Here is a 16,034-nt window from a genome sequence, read left to right as displayed (position 1 = left end):
TCGGGGGTAGGATCTAGCTGTTTAGGTAAGAATTCGAGTTTATTGTTAGAAGGAAAAGAGCACTTGATCCTACCAATCAGGAATCAAAATATAAGAACGGCAAATGGAGGCGAAACACCAGTCAGAGGCGTTATCACGCTGCCAGTTGTATGGGATGGCATGACGCAGGATCTCGAATTTCTGATTGTTCCTGGTCTACAGCAGGAAGTCTACTTAGGGGTTGACTTTTGGCAGGCCTTCGATCTTAGTGTTATTAATAGGGGACGGGGTGCTGCGGCCAGCAAAGCCGTGGTATCAGAACTCGCACCCGCCGAGGGAGACCTGTGTTTTGATGCGGTGCAACATATTCTGAGCCCTGAGGAGAGTAAAGCGTTAGAGAGCATAAAGGCACAGTTTCCGTCGTTCGCTGTTCTTGGTTTAGGGAAAACAGACATTGAGGAGCACGTGATTGAGGTAACGGATGAACATCTACCCGTGAAGCAACGCCATTACCCCATATCGCCAGCCATCCAAAAATTAATATTTCACGAACTTGATCGCATGCTAGAGATGGGAGTCATAGAAGAAAGCAACAGCTGCTGGAACTCGCCGGTGTCTTTAGTCATCAAGGGAACCAAGAACAGACTGTGCCTCGACGCTCGTAAGGTTAATGAACGCACCATAAAAGATGCTTACCCACTCCCCCACATCGATGGTATCCTAAGCCGACTTCAAAATACACGCTATATATCTGCCATCGACTTAAAAGACGCGTTTTGGCAAATACCATTAGAGACAAAGTCTAGAGAAAAGACGGCTTTTACGGTGCCTGGTAGACCTTTGTACCATTTTACGGTCATGCCCTTTGGCCTATGCAACGCTGCGCAGCGTATGTGTCGTTTAATGGACAAAGTTATACCCGCTTCCCTACGTGAATCAGTGTTTGTTTATTTAGATGACTTACTTGTTTGTTCCGAAGATTTTTCGTCCCACTTATATTTGTTATCTGTTGTAGCTAAATGTCTTCGAGATGCGAAATTGACGATCAACGTTGAAAAGAGTAAATTCTGTTACAAGGAGGTGCGATATCTCGGATACGTGGTCGGGAATGGATGCATCCGGACAGATGACAGCAAAATAGCGGCGATGAGGGACTTTCCCGAACCACGAACCCCGAAGCAGCTCAGAAGGTTCCTAGGGATGACGGGATGGTACAGACGGTAAAAAAATTTGCAATGACGGACGAGGCCACGAAAGCGTTTAATAGTTTAAAACAGAGCCTGATGTCGGCACCCGTGCTGACACATCCGGACTTCACCAGACATTTTTACATCCAGTGTGATGCATCGACTGACGGGGTGGGTGGAGTACTGTTCCAACTGGACGACGACAACAACGAACGACCAATAGCGTATGTGTCCGCCAAACTGAATAAAGCGCAGCGTAACTACAGCATCACTGAACTGGAATGCTACGCTGCTGTTATAACCATAAAGAGATTCAGGCCCTACGTGGAGGGTCTACCTTTTACGGTGATAACGGACCACGCGAGCTTGAAGTGGCTCATGAGCCAAAAGGATCTCTCGGGCCGACTGGCAAGGTGGAGCCTTAAGCTACAGGCGTATGATTTTAAGATAGAACACCGTAAAGGGACCCAAAACGTAGTGCCCGATGCCCTATCGCGAATGGACATGGACGAGATCGACATTCTGGATAGAAGATTGGATATTGACATTAACGCAGAAGCTTTCAAGTCGCCCGAGTACACAGAGTTACAAAAGACTATAACAGAGAACCAAGACAGATTACCAGAACTCTGTGTATCAGACGGGTACGTGTACAGACGAACACAATTTAACCGAGGAGACGAACCGCAGGAGGACCATGCCTGGAAACTCTGGGTCCCGGTAGAGCTGCGGAGGAATTTGGTAGAGTTATCGCACGCGTCACCTTCAGCTGGTCATGGTGGAATCCATAAGACCCTATCGCGTGTCCGCGATAGATATTATTGGCCCGGTATGGTTGCAGATGTAAATACATATGTGAAATCATGCGAAATCTGCAAAGGCAACAAAACTCAAAATGCCTTCCACAAGCCAACCATGGGAAAGCAGCACCTCACTGAACGTCCTTTTCAACGTTTGTTCGTCGATTTTATGGGCCCATACCCACGTACATGTGATGGTAACGTTTATATTTTTGTGTGTTTAGATCATTTGTCAAAATTTGTTTTTCTAAAGCCGATGCGAAAAGCCACTTCTGCCGAGGTAGTGAAGTATTTAGAAAAAGACGTGTTCCACGTTTTCGGAGTACCTGAGTATGTGCATTCCGATAATGGAAAGCAGTTTACGTCCGAAATGTTTACCTCGTTTTTACAAAAATACGGAACGACGCACATAAAGACAGCGTTTTACTCGCCACAGGGGAACGCAGCGGAGAGAGTTAACCGCTCCATACTACAAATAATTCGGTCTTACATCAATAACAACCAAAAGAACTGGGATAAATATGTTAGCGATGCAGCGTTCGCACTTCGCAGTGTCCTACACACGGCAATTAACACGTCCCCATATGAGGCGATCTTTGGTATTCCGATGATGCAACATGGTGCATCTTATGAACTATGCCGGAAATTGAGCGCGCTGAAAGATGCTGATTTCGAAGTAGGAACGACGCAGGACAGGCTGCACATACTCAGAGAAAAAATCATGCAAGAACTTAAGTTAGCACACGAAAGGAGTAAGAAGACATACAACCTGAGAAGCAGGGAAGTAGCATTCAAGGTAGGGCAGATGGTATACCGCCGTAATTTTAAACAAAGTTCCAAAATTGACAATTTTAATGTGAAACTTGCCCCAAAGCAAATTAAGTGCGTTGTACTTAGAGCAAAAGGCAACGCAATGTACGAACTAGGCGATATTCGAGGCAAGGCAATCGGCGTGTACCACGCAAAAGACCTTTTCGCGGCTTAATATGAGTGTTATATGTAGTACTTGTAATATGTGTTAAATGTATTTCGTATTAGTATGCTGTATTAGATATTTTTCTTATGTGATTAGCTATAGTAATTTGAAGCCCACTTGACCACTTACACCAACTAACGAAACAATCAACTGGACCATGTCACTAATGTATTTGACCATTTATTTATTTACACTATTAATTATACACCTCTAGCTAAAATTTTTTTTTTTCGTATTTTTATTTATTTGTTTTATTGACGACTGACGATATAAGTTGAAAACGACCACCTGCGATATAGATATAAATGATTAACCTGTGATATTTTAGATAAGTAGTTTTAAAACCCAGTGGTCCTAGTAGTAGAGTGGTTGCCCACATATGTATAGATGTTCAATTTACAAAAAAAAAAAAAGTTGCAATAGTAGGGAAGATGAAGATAAAGCGGCAAAAGTGATATGATTAGATGAAGCCCGGCATTGGGAGTGGGTCGAAGCCACACGTTGGGCCAGAAAAGGATGGGATTAGCGGCTGCGTTTAAATTTTTTTTACGCACACGCTCCATGATGCAGGCGTCATCGGCGGATGCGAGCCTGTAACGACAGCCTTTCAACAAACTACGCCCCTGTGCGCCTACACGCACGCGCACCACTGTCTCTGCAAGTAACAATGCCAATTGTCTGCAAACCAACTGCATATTATGTGTGTATGTGGGTAAATACAAAACAATAGGTTGTAGCCAACATGTTTGACGCCTAGCAGGATTTTTGAGTGACTTTTAAGAAAGGGGATTTGACTGCAAAAAAAAAAAAAATGTAGATAGGAAAACGGGAGTTGCAACAGGAATCAAATAATCTATAAAAGAAGGGAAATTCCGTTTTTCATTTGCAAAAATTAAAAGTCATAGAGTCGAACGGACGCCTTACCTCGCGAGTGGAAGTGAAAAATAAAAAATAATTAAATACATTTCTATAGTGAGTGTCCTAAAGTTAAAGTGCCGGAACCACACGACACCCTGTCCATGGCAATCAGCAGAATCATTACCAGCAGCCGATTCAGCACAACCACCGGTAAGTCACATAAAACTACCACCCTTAACTAGCCGATACCCTAACAGGATTACCGCCTTAGGTACCCTTATCGACCTTTGCCCGATGGTAATATGCCCCTTTTTCTTTCCCACCAGAAACCGCGTCTGCCTCCGAGAGGGATTCTACCGCCATCTAGGCGAAACACATCAACTCAACATCAGCAGCATACGACCACATCCAACAAACACCAGCAACCGATAGTAAAACACCCAAAGCGCAAAAGATACAACCACAAACACCACATCAACCCACTTCCATCTAGGCGAAACACACACCAGCCACACATCTACCCGCCAGCCAAAACGCAAAACCTGCAACCACAAATACCATAGAAACCCAACACCTGCGGCATACAAGCACATTAAGCACCAATCACGTTAAACAAAACACCTGCATTCATAACAAATACACGCAAAGGCACACGACATTAATGATAAACCCGGGTAACATCGCTCAACAACCACCTCTCCACACAAGCAAGTACACCACAAAACCACGCAACATTAGCAACAACAGGCAATACCACACACCAACCACCTCTAACACTGCGAGCAATACACATAAATGCTACACATCATCAACAGAAAAAAACCATCACTAAACACTAACAACAGTACATCAACAAACACGGTAAGCACAAACACTACTAAGTATAAGCCGCAAGCAGCCAGAGGTGGATCCACGCCTATTGCGACACTTACCACCAACCTATAAAACCCATCTTATAAGAACGCAAAACGGCGGCACGACACAACACCATCAGGCGACGTCACATCACATCACTACATCACATCACAGCATACAGCATACCCCATTCCATCACATTACATATCATCGCATCACAACTTATAAATAACTTTGCTAGTTTGGACTGGCAATAACCAAGTAAGTGAGCAAGTGAGCAAATGAGCGACTGACTGTCTGTAGATCGCTAATAGGGAGAGTGCGCTGCGCACCACTTTTAACCACATCACCAACTCAACACAGGGCGACCGACATAAGTTCGCCGGGTTCGACCTTTCTTTAAACTTTTTATAACTTTGTACTTTAAGTATTTTATAGAAATATGTATATGTTCATAATTCCTTTCTCATCTTGTACATGAATTTCTCTTATTTTATCTGATAGACAGCCACGCTGAACTATCGATATTAATTTTCTTGCACTTTTTGAGTTTTTGTTGCTTTTTCTTTTCATTGATTCTTTTCCTTGAATTTTTTTGTCTTTCAAAAGAAAAGAAAACTAGTTATTACCTTCCCGTGAAGGTAAATTATGAACTTAGGAAGTCCATGTTGCAGGCCACGAGGATTTGCTAGAATACGTAATAGAAAATTTGTACATTCGTTTAATTACCTTTTTTATTGTGTTTTTTTATTTCCTTCTTTTTTTCTTGGCAAAACTGAATTTATAACACTAATCTAACTTACTACATAGATAAAATTAATTTATTAATATTTTCTTTATATTTTTTTATAATAATTTACGCGAGCACTACGAATGTATATACGCATGTTTTTCTGTACAAACCGGAACTAAAAGTTTCATGTGGTGAAAATTACAAGCCAGCCCATGTGGACACTTAGTTCTGTATAATAGAGTAGGAAATCCACTAGGATTGTTGTTCCTATTTGTTTCTTTTCTTTTTTACTTTCAGCCGCCCGCCGCTCCAGCCTTGGTACCTAGTCTGCAGATGAGCGTGGTGACTTCCACGATTGGTAATATGATACATTGATAAATCTTGTTTATTCTCCTTTTTTTGCGCCCTTTACACATTTTTTTATTTTTATTATATTACATACTGATACACATTAGTGAATCACTGCTAAGAAACACTCACGACACTTTTTGAATTATATTAGGTGAGATAGGTAAAGGGTGGTCTATTAATAGGTATAATTTGTTTATTGCATTTCTTTATTCTAGTTTTAAGTTAATTAAATTTTTTTCTCAAATTTGTATCAATCCCACATCTTGAATTGTGAAAAGGGTGTTCCTTTAGAAAGTTTCACACTTTTTTTTTCATATCATTCAAATCTTTGTCTATGTTTTTTTTTGAATTCATAAATAGATTAACATTTAATATTTTGGTTCAGGGTAGAAATAGATAACTTAAGATCCCATAATCATAGGTTGAAATAATTAGACATATAAGAGTGAATAAAACATTGTGAAAAATAAATCTAGTTAGAAAAATAAATGATTTATTTCAAATTCCATAGTTGAATAGTACTAAGAATGATGCAGGTCTAGATTTTTCTTTGTGTTAGTGTGGGTGTTGCCCTTGTGGCACACTAGGAATGAGTGAGGTGTTGCTACTAGACTGACAGACCATGTAGTAGGCCCGACTTTAGACTTTAACAGACGGACGAAGTCAGGATAAGGGAACTCCACTCGGTTATCGGAGTCAAAGTGGAGTTCAAGGTTGTTCATGCCTCATGAGCAAGAGGGGAGGGATGACTCCACCTGACACGGACGGTCTCCTACCGCTTTCCTTTCTTTCCATTGTTTTCTTTCCCTTTTTTTTTTTGACTCCTTTTCTGGTCCCTGATCTCCACCTATAGGCATGTTAATTATAATTTTGTTTTTGTGACTGTGGGTCGAGGAAGGTGGCAAGAACCGCGCCTCAACGCCGACGAGCCTCAGCCGGGCTACCACCATGCCTAACCGCCACCCTTCTCGCCCCGGACCAAGCAGTTACATTACACAATCCTTGCGGAAAGAAAGAAAAACCTTTATATTCTACTTTAGGCCAGTGCAATGAAATTAGCATCTTTAAAATTCAGAAAATGTCAACTATATTCGTGCAGGAATCCGTTTTAACAAAACTCGGTGGCCACGGCAGGGAATTGGCCAAAAGAACGACAAAAACACACCTACAATTATGAAGGCACTTTACTCAAAAAAATATAACACTGCGGCAATATATTCTATTGCTTTTTTTTGTACAAAATGGCGTGGATAATAAAATATATTTTGTACAAAATGGCGTGGATAATAAAATATAAACGTTTTTCAGTGTTTTTTACAAATTTTCTTTAATTTATTTTGTTCCAATGTTCAGACATTCCGTACCAACAGCTGATTTCGAAAAATCATTTGCTCTTCCTCTTCTCTTTACGATTCCGTGGTAATGCAGAATACCAAACTTCGATTGAAGCGGAGCGTAGAACGGGAACGTAATCGAAATGCAGAATAGGGGTGAATACCTACTTTTCTCCCATTACCGGTTTCCGCTTTTTCGAACATTGTTCAGAATATGAGAAAGGGGAGAAGTGAAAAAACTCACCAGAAAATTTTATTTAGAATATGAGGAATGGGAGAAGGGAAAAAACTCGCACGGAATTTTCGTTTAGAATTGGGCTGAATACCTAAATGATTAAAGGGTTTGTGTAGGGCAACCCTTTTAATGATGCCAGCGAAGTTTATCGCTACAACAGCAATTTATAGCTTTCGCACACAATAGTCAACCTCACCTACCCGTGAATAATCCTGCTTCTTCAGACTCTGACGACCCCAAGTTCCTCCATTGAGCTAGAGGGTGAGATGGCCTAGAAGTTTCAATACGGTCATATTAAATAGTTCACGAGATGGTTGGGATCATACCTTAATGATGCTTGTTACCAGAACGTACTGGATCTATATCCACTCCAAAACCTTCGTATAGTGTCATATCGCTACAACAACAACAAGAAAACACATTTTTGTTTAGCTTGGGGTCAAACGAAAGTTATCATCCGCATTATTAAAATGTATATATTTATTTGAAATATATATATTTTTTTTTGTACATAACCATTATATGTACACTAACTGCATTACTTACAATTACTTATTCCATAAAAGACAACTCATCTATAAAATATTGATAAGCATACTTATGAATGGTCGCTAATGAAAAAACTTAATCTAATATCTATTACGTTGCTGTTGTCCATATGGATTATAACGTTGATTCCTATTGCTGTGTCCAGCTCCTCTATGTTGATTCTTTTGTTGATTGTTACGATAATTATTTTGTTGACGACCACTATCCCCACCGTAATTATTTCCAACACTATTCCCAGAGTAATTATTTCCAAAATTTTGCTGAAAGTTGTTTCGGAACTGGTTATTATTTTGGAATTGATTATTGTTTTGAAATTGGTTGTTATATCCAGATCTTGCTTGAAAATTTTGTTGAGAATTTGGTCCACGAGGATGAGCGCGTTGTTGATGTTGATTATTACCACCCATACTATGTGTATGTAGGCCAAGACTCGCTTGCACCATTCTATGCCCACTAATATTTAAATGCGCGGTAGGCAAGTTTCTATTGAAACCCATAATTGGTCTACTATTGCTTTCTGATTTAGCGTTCAATACATTTGGTGGATCAATTGCGTTTTTCAAACGTTTAGCGGGGAATATAAAATCACCGTCATATTGTGGATCTAAGAAGCGTACTGTAATAACTTCATTACCAGTTATATTGGACAAACCATTTATTGGTGAACGAAGTGTGCCCGAGATTTTTACATTATCTTCTGCTTTTAAAATGCTACCACCCATGCCTTCAAATACCACTTTCAACTTTATCTCCATAGTGGTAAAAGTGTTCAATTGATGCCTTACCCAATCATATTTTGGATGTAAATTACCAAAATATAACCGATTATCTCCACGCTTATTACGACGTATTTCCTCATCGGTTAACATGCCATAATAAGAAGCTAATGCTTTGAATAGTCTGCGTTCATCAACAAATGGTAATAGAGCTACACCTTGCCAAGCAAATTTTTTACCATTTAAATCAATTTTAAAATCTTCCGGATAAAAATCAATAATAGGTGAATCTGGATCAGACATTAGGTTTGCCCATGGTTTTGGCACATGCGATGAGCTGGCAGCAGGAAAAACACCCATTAACTGTTCTAATGGATTGAATGGTTTTGTACCTTTTTCAAAGTGTGTCGATAATCCAGTTATGTTAACAAAATCAGATGCGAATGGCGCATAATGATAGGGGAAATACCAATCCCATGAAGCACAGCCTTGATAATAGTACTTAAGTACCCAACAAAGGCCACGGACATATTGTAGTGCGACAGAGTAACGAAAACCTAGATTGTTGGCACCAACATCAAATTTAGATTCATAATAACGGTCTTTAAACCCAGCCTCATACAAACGTACTTCATCATTATCTTCTTCTTCGTCTGAATCTAGTCCAGCTTGTGCAGCTGTGCGTTTGACACCGGCACCTCCGCCACCACCACTATCATTCATTGCACGGAATTTCTTAGCCTCTTCTTTGTAATTAAATTGTTGTTGTCCTCCTCCTCCCCTATTACTTCCACCGGCGCCACCTCTTTCACCCCTATTCGGAGCAGTGGGTTGGAAAAACTTCGACAAAGCCATAATATCAGATCTAAAATCTCTTTGCTTCTCACGCTTCTGTCTTGCTTTAAATTGAACTTCACGCCGTTGTCTTTCTTTAAATATATTATCTTCGAGATTCCCCAAATCAGTCAAAATCATTTGCACACGCTGTAGATTTACGTCACCAGAATTTGTTAAAAAGCCGCCAGTTTTGTAAACACATTTTTTATACAATTCTACCAAACGATCGACAGCACCTTCACGTATTTCAAGACTTGGCAGATGTGGTAAGAAATCATTACCAACAAAAAAGCACATAAAAACCCAATCATCTAAAGCCCGCTCAAAGTCATACTGAAATGGCAGATTTGGCATTTCTAAAGTTTTTTTGAGATATTCTCTTAAAACACTCAATCTTACAAATATAAACCTTACTTCAGCATTAATAGGCACATCGGGTTTGAAGCTTTCGTCGTTTGAACCACTTGGATTACCGAGGCCTTCACATTTTTGCATTTCATGTCCATATTGCTTGCATATATCACAAGGACGTGGTTTATTTGGTAAAAACTCTTCACGTATAATGGTAAAATTTGGTTCATGTGTGGCTAATCCTAACATAATTAAATCTGCATCCGCACCACATAAAACATGTTGTGTATTGGGATCATGATCGGGTTGTGCTCTTTGCTTTCGTATGTAATCCATTATTTTATGTTCACCTTCACCGGGTACATTAGCATCCGACAAAACAATTTTTATGCCTTTCCACGCTGGATTTGTATTCAAACGATCATGTATATAATAATGTAAACACTTGCTAAGTCGATCCATGAATGGTGTTCCTGGCGTTATACAATTTGAATCAAAATGTTCACCTTCCTCTTTTTCTGGTGGCAAAATACATCCCTTCGCTAAGAGATCGCTTCTTATCTTTTCCATCTCAACACGTTTTTCGATTGCTTCTTTAGCTGCACGAAAGCGTCTTGATCGTTGTTGATTCATTTTAGCTCTAGGTGCAACTCCATCAATAGCCATATATAACAATTTACGCGGACGTACTATACCAAATAGTCGATCAATACATTCAAATATAGCCACCATCATTTCATCTTCATTTTTAGGTGCCGGTTTATCTTCAGGATGTGTGCATGGATGTATAATACCATTCATATCCAGATATAAATTATCAAATTCGATACCATTGGGGTTAGGTAAAGTGGCATCTTCATAGATTGCTTGCCCAGTATTTGGATCCGTTGATTTGTTTTCCACGCAATCTACAATCACACAAGCGTACTTCTTACTTAGCCATCTAAAAAATGCTGGCACTCCCATCTCTGGACGTCAATTTTAAGCTTCAAACTTTTACTTTAAGTATTAGTTATAAAGAAATTTTCTTTACTTAACCAAACAATTTGACAACATGGAAGAATAAAATTGATATCAATAGCCATGTCAATAGCGATGTTATTGCGATGTGGAATGTGGATCAGTGCATCGCACCTAACTTGATGTTGCTGAAATGCCAGATGTTTGCGAGGTTCGTTAAAAACCATTAAAGCCCCGTCACATAAGCAGTTTTTTGAGCCAGATAAATAATTTTGCATGTAAATGCAACACAATGATTTTAGAGATACTAAGCAGTGATTTATATGCACATAAACAAATCAATCATTATGTCTTCACATATATCCATACAAGCAGCGGAGAGGAACGCAGGGGGATTCAAGGGGTTGTGTAGCGCAATATATAGCTTCTCCAACCCAATTGTCAACCTCACCTTCGAGCGGCGAATCCCGTTTCACTAACAGACGAGGCTCTGGCGATCCCAAGCTCCTTATGGAACTTGGGGGTGGGGAGGGAGGGATGGCCTGAAGGTTTAATGTGGCCATATAAATCGTTCCCGAGATGGTCGGGCCAGCACCTTAATGGTGCTGTGTTACCGGGGCGTATCGGATCTGTATCCGACAAAGGACCATCACATCGATAACACTCCCCAAAGCTTTCGGGGAGTAACTAATCGCTACAACAACAACAACAACAACAACAGGAACGCACAAACACATGCATATATCCGAGATACTCCCAAAAGTAGGCAATCATCGGTGGAAGTATCACTCACATATACACGCGCATATGAGAAGTTATAACGTGCATGTGTAATTATAGCTGGTAATTTTATAGCTAGTAAACAAGTTGCAAATTCTATAAATAGAAACGCCTAGAAATATGTCAACGAGGAAACCAAAGAGCATAAAAGCAGCACCAGCTGAGGCACCACGAATCATTTTGATTTAAGCACGCTATCTGTTGAGAAGTAGAAGTGTTTATAAAATCCTCAAATCCCTTGCTGGCAGTACCTGGGGAAAAGATAAAGAAACGCTCATGACCACATACAAAGCAATTAGCCAGCCGATTACGTGCTACGCGTCACCCATATGGTCGCCAAGCCTAAAAACTACACACTGGAAGAAACTACAGGCCTGCCAAAATACTGCTCTCAGAATCGCCACGGGCTGTCTTCTTATGTCCCCAGAACACCATCTGCATAATGAGGTGAGAATACTCCCCATCAGGGAGAGAAATGAGATGCTGACCAAACAGTTTCAGTTGAATACCCAGAAACCTGGGCATCCCAACAGACATCTGATTGACGAACCAGCACCGCCTAGGGGCCTAAGGAGTCATCTCCGTAAGCATTTTGAGGAAATACGGCACCTGAGAACCCAGCCGTATGAAGCGAAAAAACACAAGCAGGTCCTTGGTGAACTCCATAGACAGGCGTCGGACCTTTATGTCGGGAATTGCCCGGTGAATCCAGTACTTGAAGAAAAATATCCAGAACTCTCGGAAGAGGAACGCATACTCCCCAGGGAAACGCGTGTCACTCTTGCTCAACTTCGTTCTGGATACTGTAACAGGTTAAACTCTTACCTATCCAGAATCAACCCTGACATACAAAATGTATGCCCCGCTTGCAATGTGTCCCCACATGACACCAACCATCTCTTCAATTGTAATGTGGAACCAACGCCTCTAACACCCCTTTCCTTATGGTCCACCCCTGTTGAAACGGCAAGTTTCCTTGGACTCCCGTTAGAGGATATTGATGACAATTTGTGATCGGTCGCGGCTATTAGGTGGGGCGAGCATTGCTACAACAACAACAACAACAAGTAGAAGTGTTATTGTGAAGGTAGTCTAATAAAGTCCATTTTGCATTATTGAATATTGGAGCTATTTATTCAACAGTTTAGTGATTCGAACGTTAGCAGAAGGTTGCAAATAAGAGAAATTGCACTAAATTTGTTACAATAAGTGTCAGAAGAGGAATTGTTGAATAAATTCCGAAGATTTTGAAAACAACAAGGATATAGCAAGTGTATAACATCGAAGATTGAAGCACAAGAAGCGCGTATGTCAGAAATGTCGACACAGATTACATCCAAGATGGAAACTCAACGGGAAGAACAGAAGACATATATGGCTTACCAACTGGAATCGCAGGAGACACGCATAACATCCAAAATGGAAGAAAAAGATGAGCGCTTATCATTGCAGGTGACACAAATGTCTTCGCAGTTAGAAGCACAGGAAGCAAGGGTAACATCAAAGCTGGAAGCGCAGGATACAAAAATCGCTCAATTTAAGGCAGAACTCGATGATTTAAAAGTTCGTATGGAGTATTTCCAACTAAATCGCCCAGCAGTTTCAGCGAGTAATCCAAAGGTAAAAACACCATCTTATGACGGTTCTGTTCCTTTCCAGGTGTTTAAGCCTTAGTTTGAGAAGACCGCAACAGTCAACAACTGGAATGCTGAAGATAAAGTTGCAGCTCTATTCGTAACATTGAAGGGGCCAGCAGCCGAAATCCTACAGACGATTTCGGAAGGAGAGCGGAACAACTATGAAGCATTGATGGCTGCTGTAGAACGACGTTACGGAAGCGAACACAGGAAACAAATCTATCAAATATAATTGCAAAACCGCTACCAAAAATCTAACGAGACTTTGCAGGAATTTGCTTCAGACATTGAAAGATTGGCTCATCTTGCAAATGCAGACGTACGTGTGGAATACACTGAAAGGGTAAAGATTCAGAGTTTTATAAATGGCATACGGGACGTCGAAACAAAGCGAGCTACATACGCAGGCCCGCAGTAAACATTTGCTGAATATCCCATGCACTAACTCAGGAAACTGCCTCACTTTTGAGTAAGCCCGCATACAAAGTTCATCGCGTAGAAGTGGAAAGGCCAGACTGGGTAGACACAATTTTGGAAGCATTAAAAGGAACGCAGCAGAAAAACGATGGTGCCGTCAAATGCTTTAAATGAGGAAAGCCAGGGCACATTGAACGTTATTGCGGTACCAATCCCAATAGTTCCAATAATGTGGGTGGCCGTAAACGCAGAGCTGAAGGAGATGAGCAAATCTCCAAGTCCACTCAATCGTTAAACTAAAGCGAGTCAGCTGCGACAGCTGGCTCCCTTAATTGAATGCCCCATAATCTCTATCTCGCAAATTGGAAGAAGGTCAAGTAATCTTACTGTCGGAGGACATGTGGATGGAAAGGAACGTTTACTGACTGTAGATACGGGTTCATCTCATTCAATCATTCGATCAGATTTAGTCAACAAGAAGATAAGACTATTGCTTGGAGCAAGATTACGTACAGCCACGGGAGAGGACACCCAGGTAATTGGAGAAGTAGCATGTGAAGTAGCAATTGGGAACGTCACGGTACTACACAATTTTATAGTGGCAGAGATTGTTGATGAAATCATAATTGGAGTGGACTTCTTAATCGACCAAGGCATCAAATCGATATGCAAAGCAAGACGATGCGATATAAGAACATGGATGTGCCACTAAATTTCGGCTACGAGAGAGTCTACAGCAGTAAACAAGTGCTGGTGGAAGAGAGTCAGCAAATACCACCAAAATCTGAAGCAGTCATCTGGGCAAAGGTGATGGAGATTGTGGGACAAACAAATTGTGCATTGTCGAGGCAGCAAACAAATCAACGCCGAACAAACTTATAGGGAAAAACCCTGGCTATGACAAAACAAGATGGACGTATTCCGGTAAGAGTACTCAATGAGTTCAAGTCACCACTCAAACTGGCCCAAGGAGCTATTTTGAGAAGATGCCAAGAGGCTGAAGTAGTTATTAACTGTAAACAGCTCAAGTAATATGTTTCATCTAGTAATACTGATCTTTCAATTGACATCACGGCATGTGCGGAGGGACTAGAGGAAGCCTATACAGAGTAAGGCAAAACCACTGCTCCTAAATTACGCCAACATATTTCACCAAGATGGCTCCAAACCAGGCCGCACCAACGTTGTGAAACATCAAATTGACACTGGAGAAGATGCGAGGCCGATCCGTCAAACTCCTCGTAGTGTTCCACTGGCGATGCGGAAAGTTGTGAGTCAAATCGTACAAGAAATGAGCGACAGCGGCGTCATCGAACCATCTGCTAGTCCATGGAGCTCACCTGTGGTACTTGTGAAGTAGAAGGATGGAAAAATGAGGTTTCGCGTGGACTATCGAAAGTTGAACGACGTTACTAAAAAAGATAGCTACCCATTACCAAGAATTGACGATACTCTGGACGCGCTATCTGGAACGAAATGGTTTTCCACACTGGAGTTAAAAAGCGGCTACAGGCAAGTGGAAGTAAAGGAGGAAGACAAAGAGAAAACAGCCTTCAGTGTCGGTGATGGTCTTTGGTAATTTACAGTAATGCTCTTTGGACTATGTAATGCACCAGCTACTTTCGAGAGACTCATGGATCAGGTATTGAAAGGACTACATTGGAAAACATGCTTGGTGTACTTGGACGACATCATCGTATTAGGCAAGATCTTTGAGGAACATCATAAAAACTAAGAGGAAGTTTTCCAGAGAAAAGCTGGCGCTGGTCTAAAACTAAACCCAAAAAGTGTTCGCTGTTCAAAAAGGAAGTAAACTATTTGGTCACAAGGTAACGACAGAGGGCATCTGCACTGCGAATGAAAAGATAGAAGCTGTAAAGGATTGGCGAAGACCACAGAACTTGCATGAATTAAGAAGTTTCCTTGGGCTATGCACATATTACCGCCGGTTTGTACCAAACCCTTCCAGCGTAGCCCATAGCCTCCATGAGCTTACAAGAAAAAATAAAGCTTTTGAATGGAAGAACTAGCAAGAAGTGGCTTTCCAAACATTGAAAGAGCTTTTGTGCACTGCCTCAATGTTAGCATATCCGATTCCAGGAGCAACGTTTATTCTAGATACAGATGCGAGCGGATATGCTATAGGAGGCGTTTTGTCACAACTGGTTGATGGACACGAGAAGGTAATTGCATATTACAGCCGTTCAATTTGAAAACCAGAGAGGAACTACTGCGTTACACGGAGAGAGCTGTTGGCATAGGTAGAGTGCATTAAACATTTTCACAAATACCTCTACGGCCAGCGATTCTGCGTCAGGACAGATCACGCAGCATTGAAATGGCTTCTGCAGTTCCGTAATCCGGAAGGACAATTGGCACGGTGGATCGAGCGGCTACAAAGCTATGACTTTTCCAATGAGCATCGGAAAGGTAGTACCCATGGGAATACCGATGCAATGTCACGAAGACCATGTAGATG

The 16,034-nt window shown here is 41.1% G+C and overlaps 1 protein-coding gene across 1 annotated transcript; it reads right to left on the bottom strand.

Annotated features, from left to right (window-relative positions):
• Positions 1–7,729: 7,729 nt before the first annotated feature.
• Positions 7,730–10,857, bottom strand: Rat1 (5'-3' exoribonuclease 2 Rat1). Its single transcript, XM_067758556.1, has one exon. The coding sequence runs from the start codon at positions 10,725–10,727 to the stop codon at positions 7,938–7,940; it is 2,790 nt and encodes a 929-aa protein (XP_067614657.1). The 5' UTR covers positions 10,728–10,857; the 3' UTR covers positions 7,730–7,937.
• Between the last annotated feature and the right edge of the window lie 5,177 nt (positions 10,858–16,034).

Source organism: Eurosta solidaginis, chromosome 1, assembly GCF_040869045.1.
Source record: "Eurosta solidaginis isolate ZX-2024a chromosome 1, ASM4086904v1, whole genome shotgun sequence".
Taxonomy (NCBI): Eukaryota; Metazoa; Arthropoda; class Insecta; order Diptera; family Tephritidae; genus Eurosta; species Eurosta solidaginis.
The sequence above is the reverse complement of the archived record's forward strand: the minus strand, read 5'-3'. Positions and strand labels throughout refer to the sequence as shown.

Coding starts and splice junctions, on each gene's coding strand:
- Rat1 (XM_067758556.1), bottom strand. CDS start 10,727: ATGGGAGTGCCAGCATTTTTTAGATGGCTAAGTAAGAAGTACGCTTGT.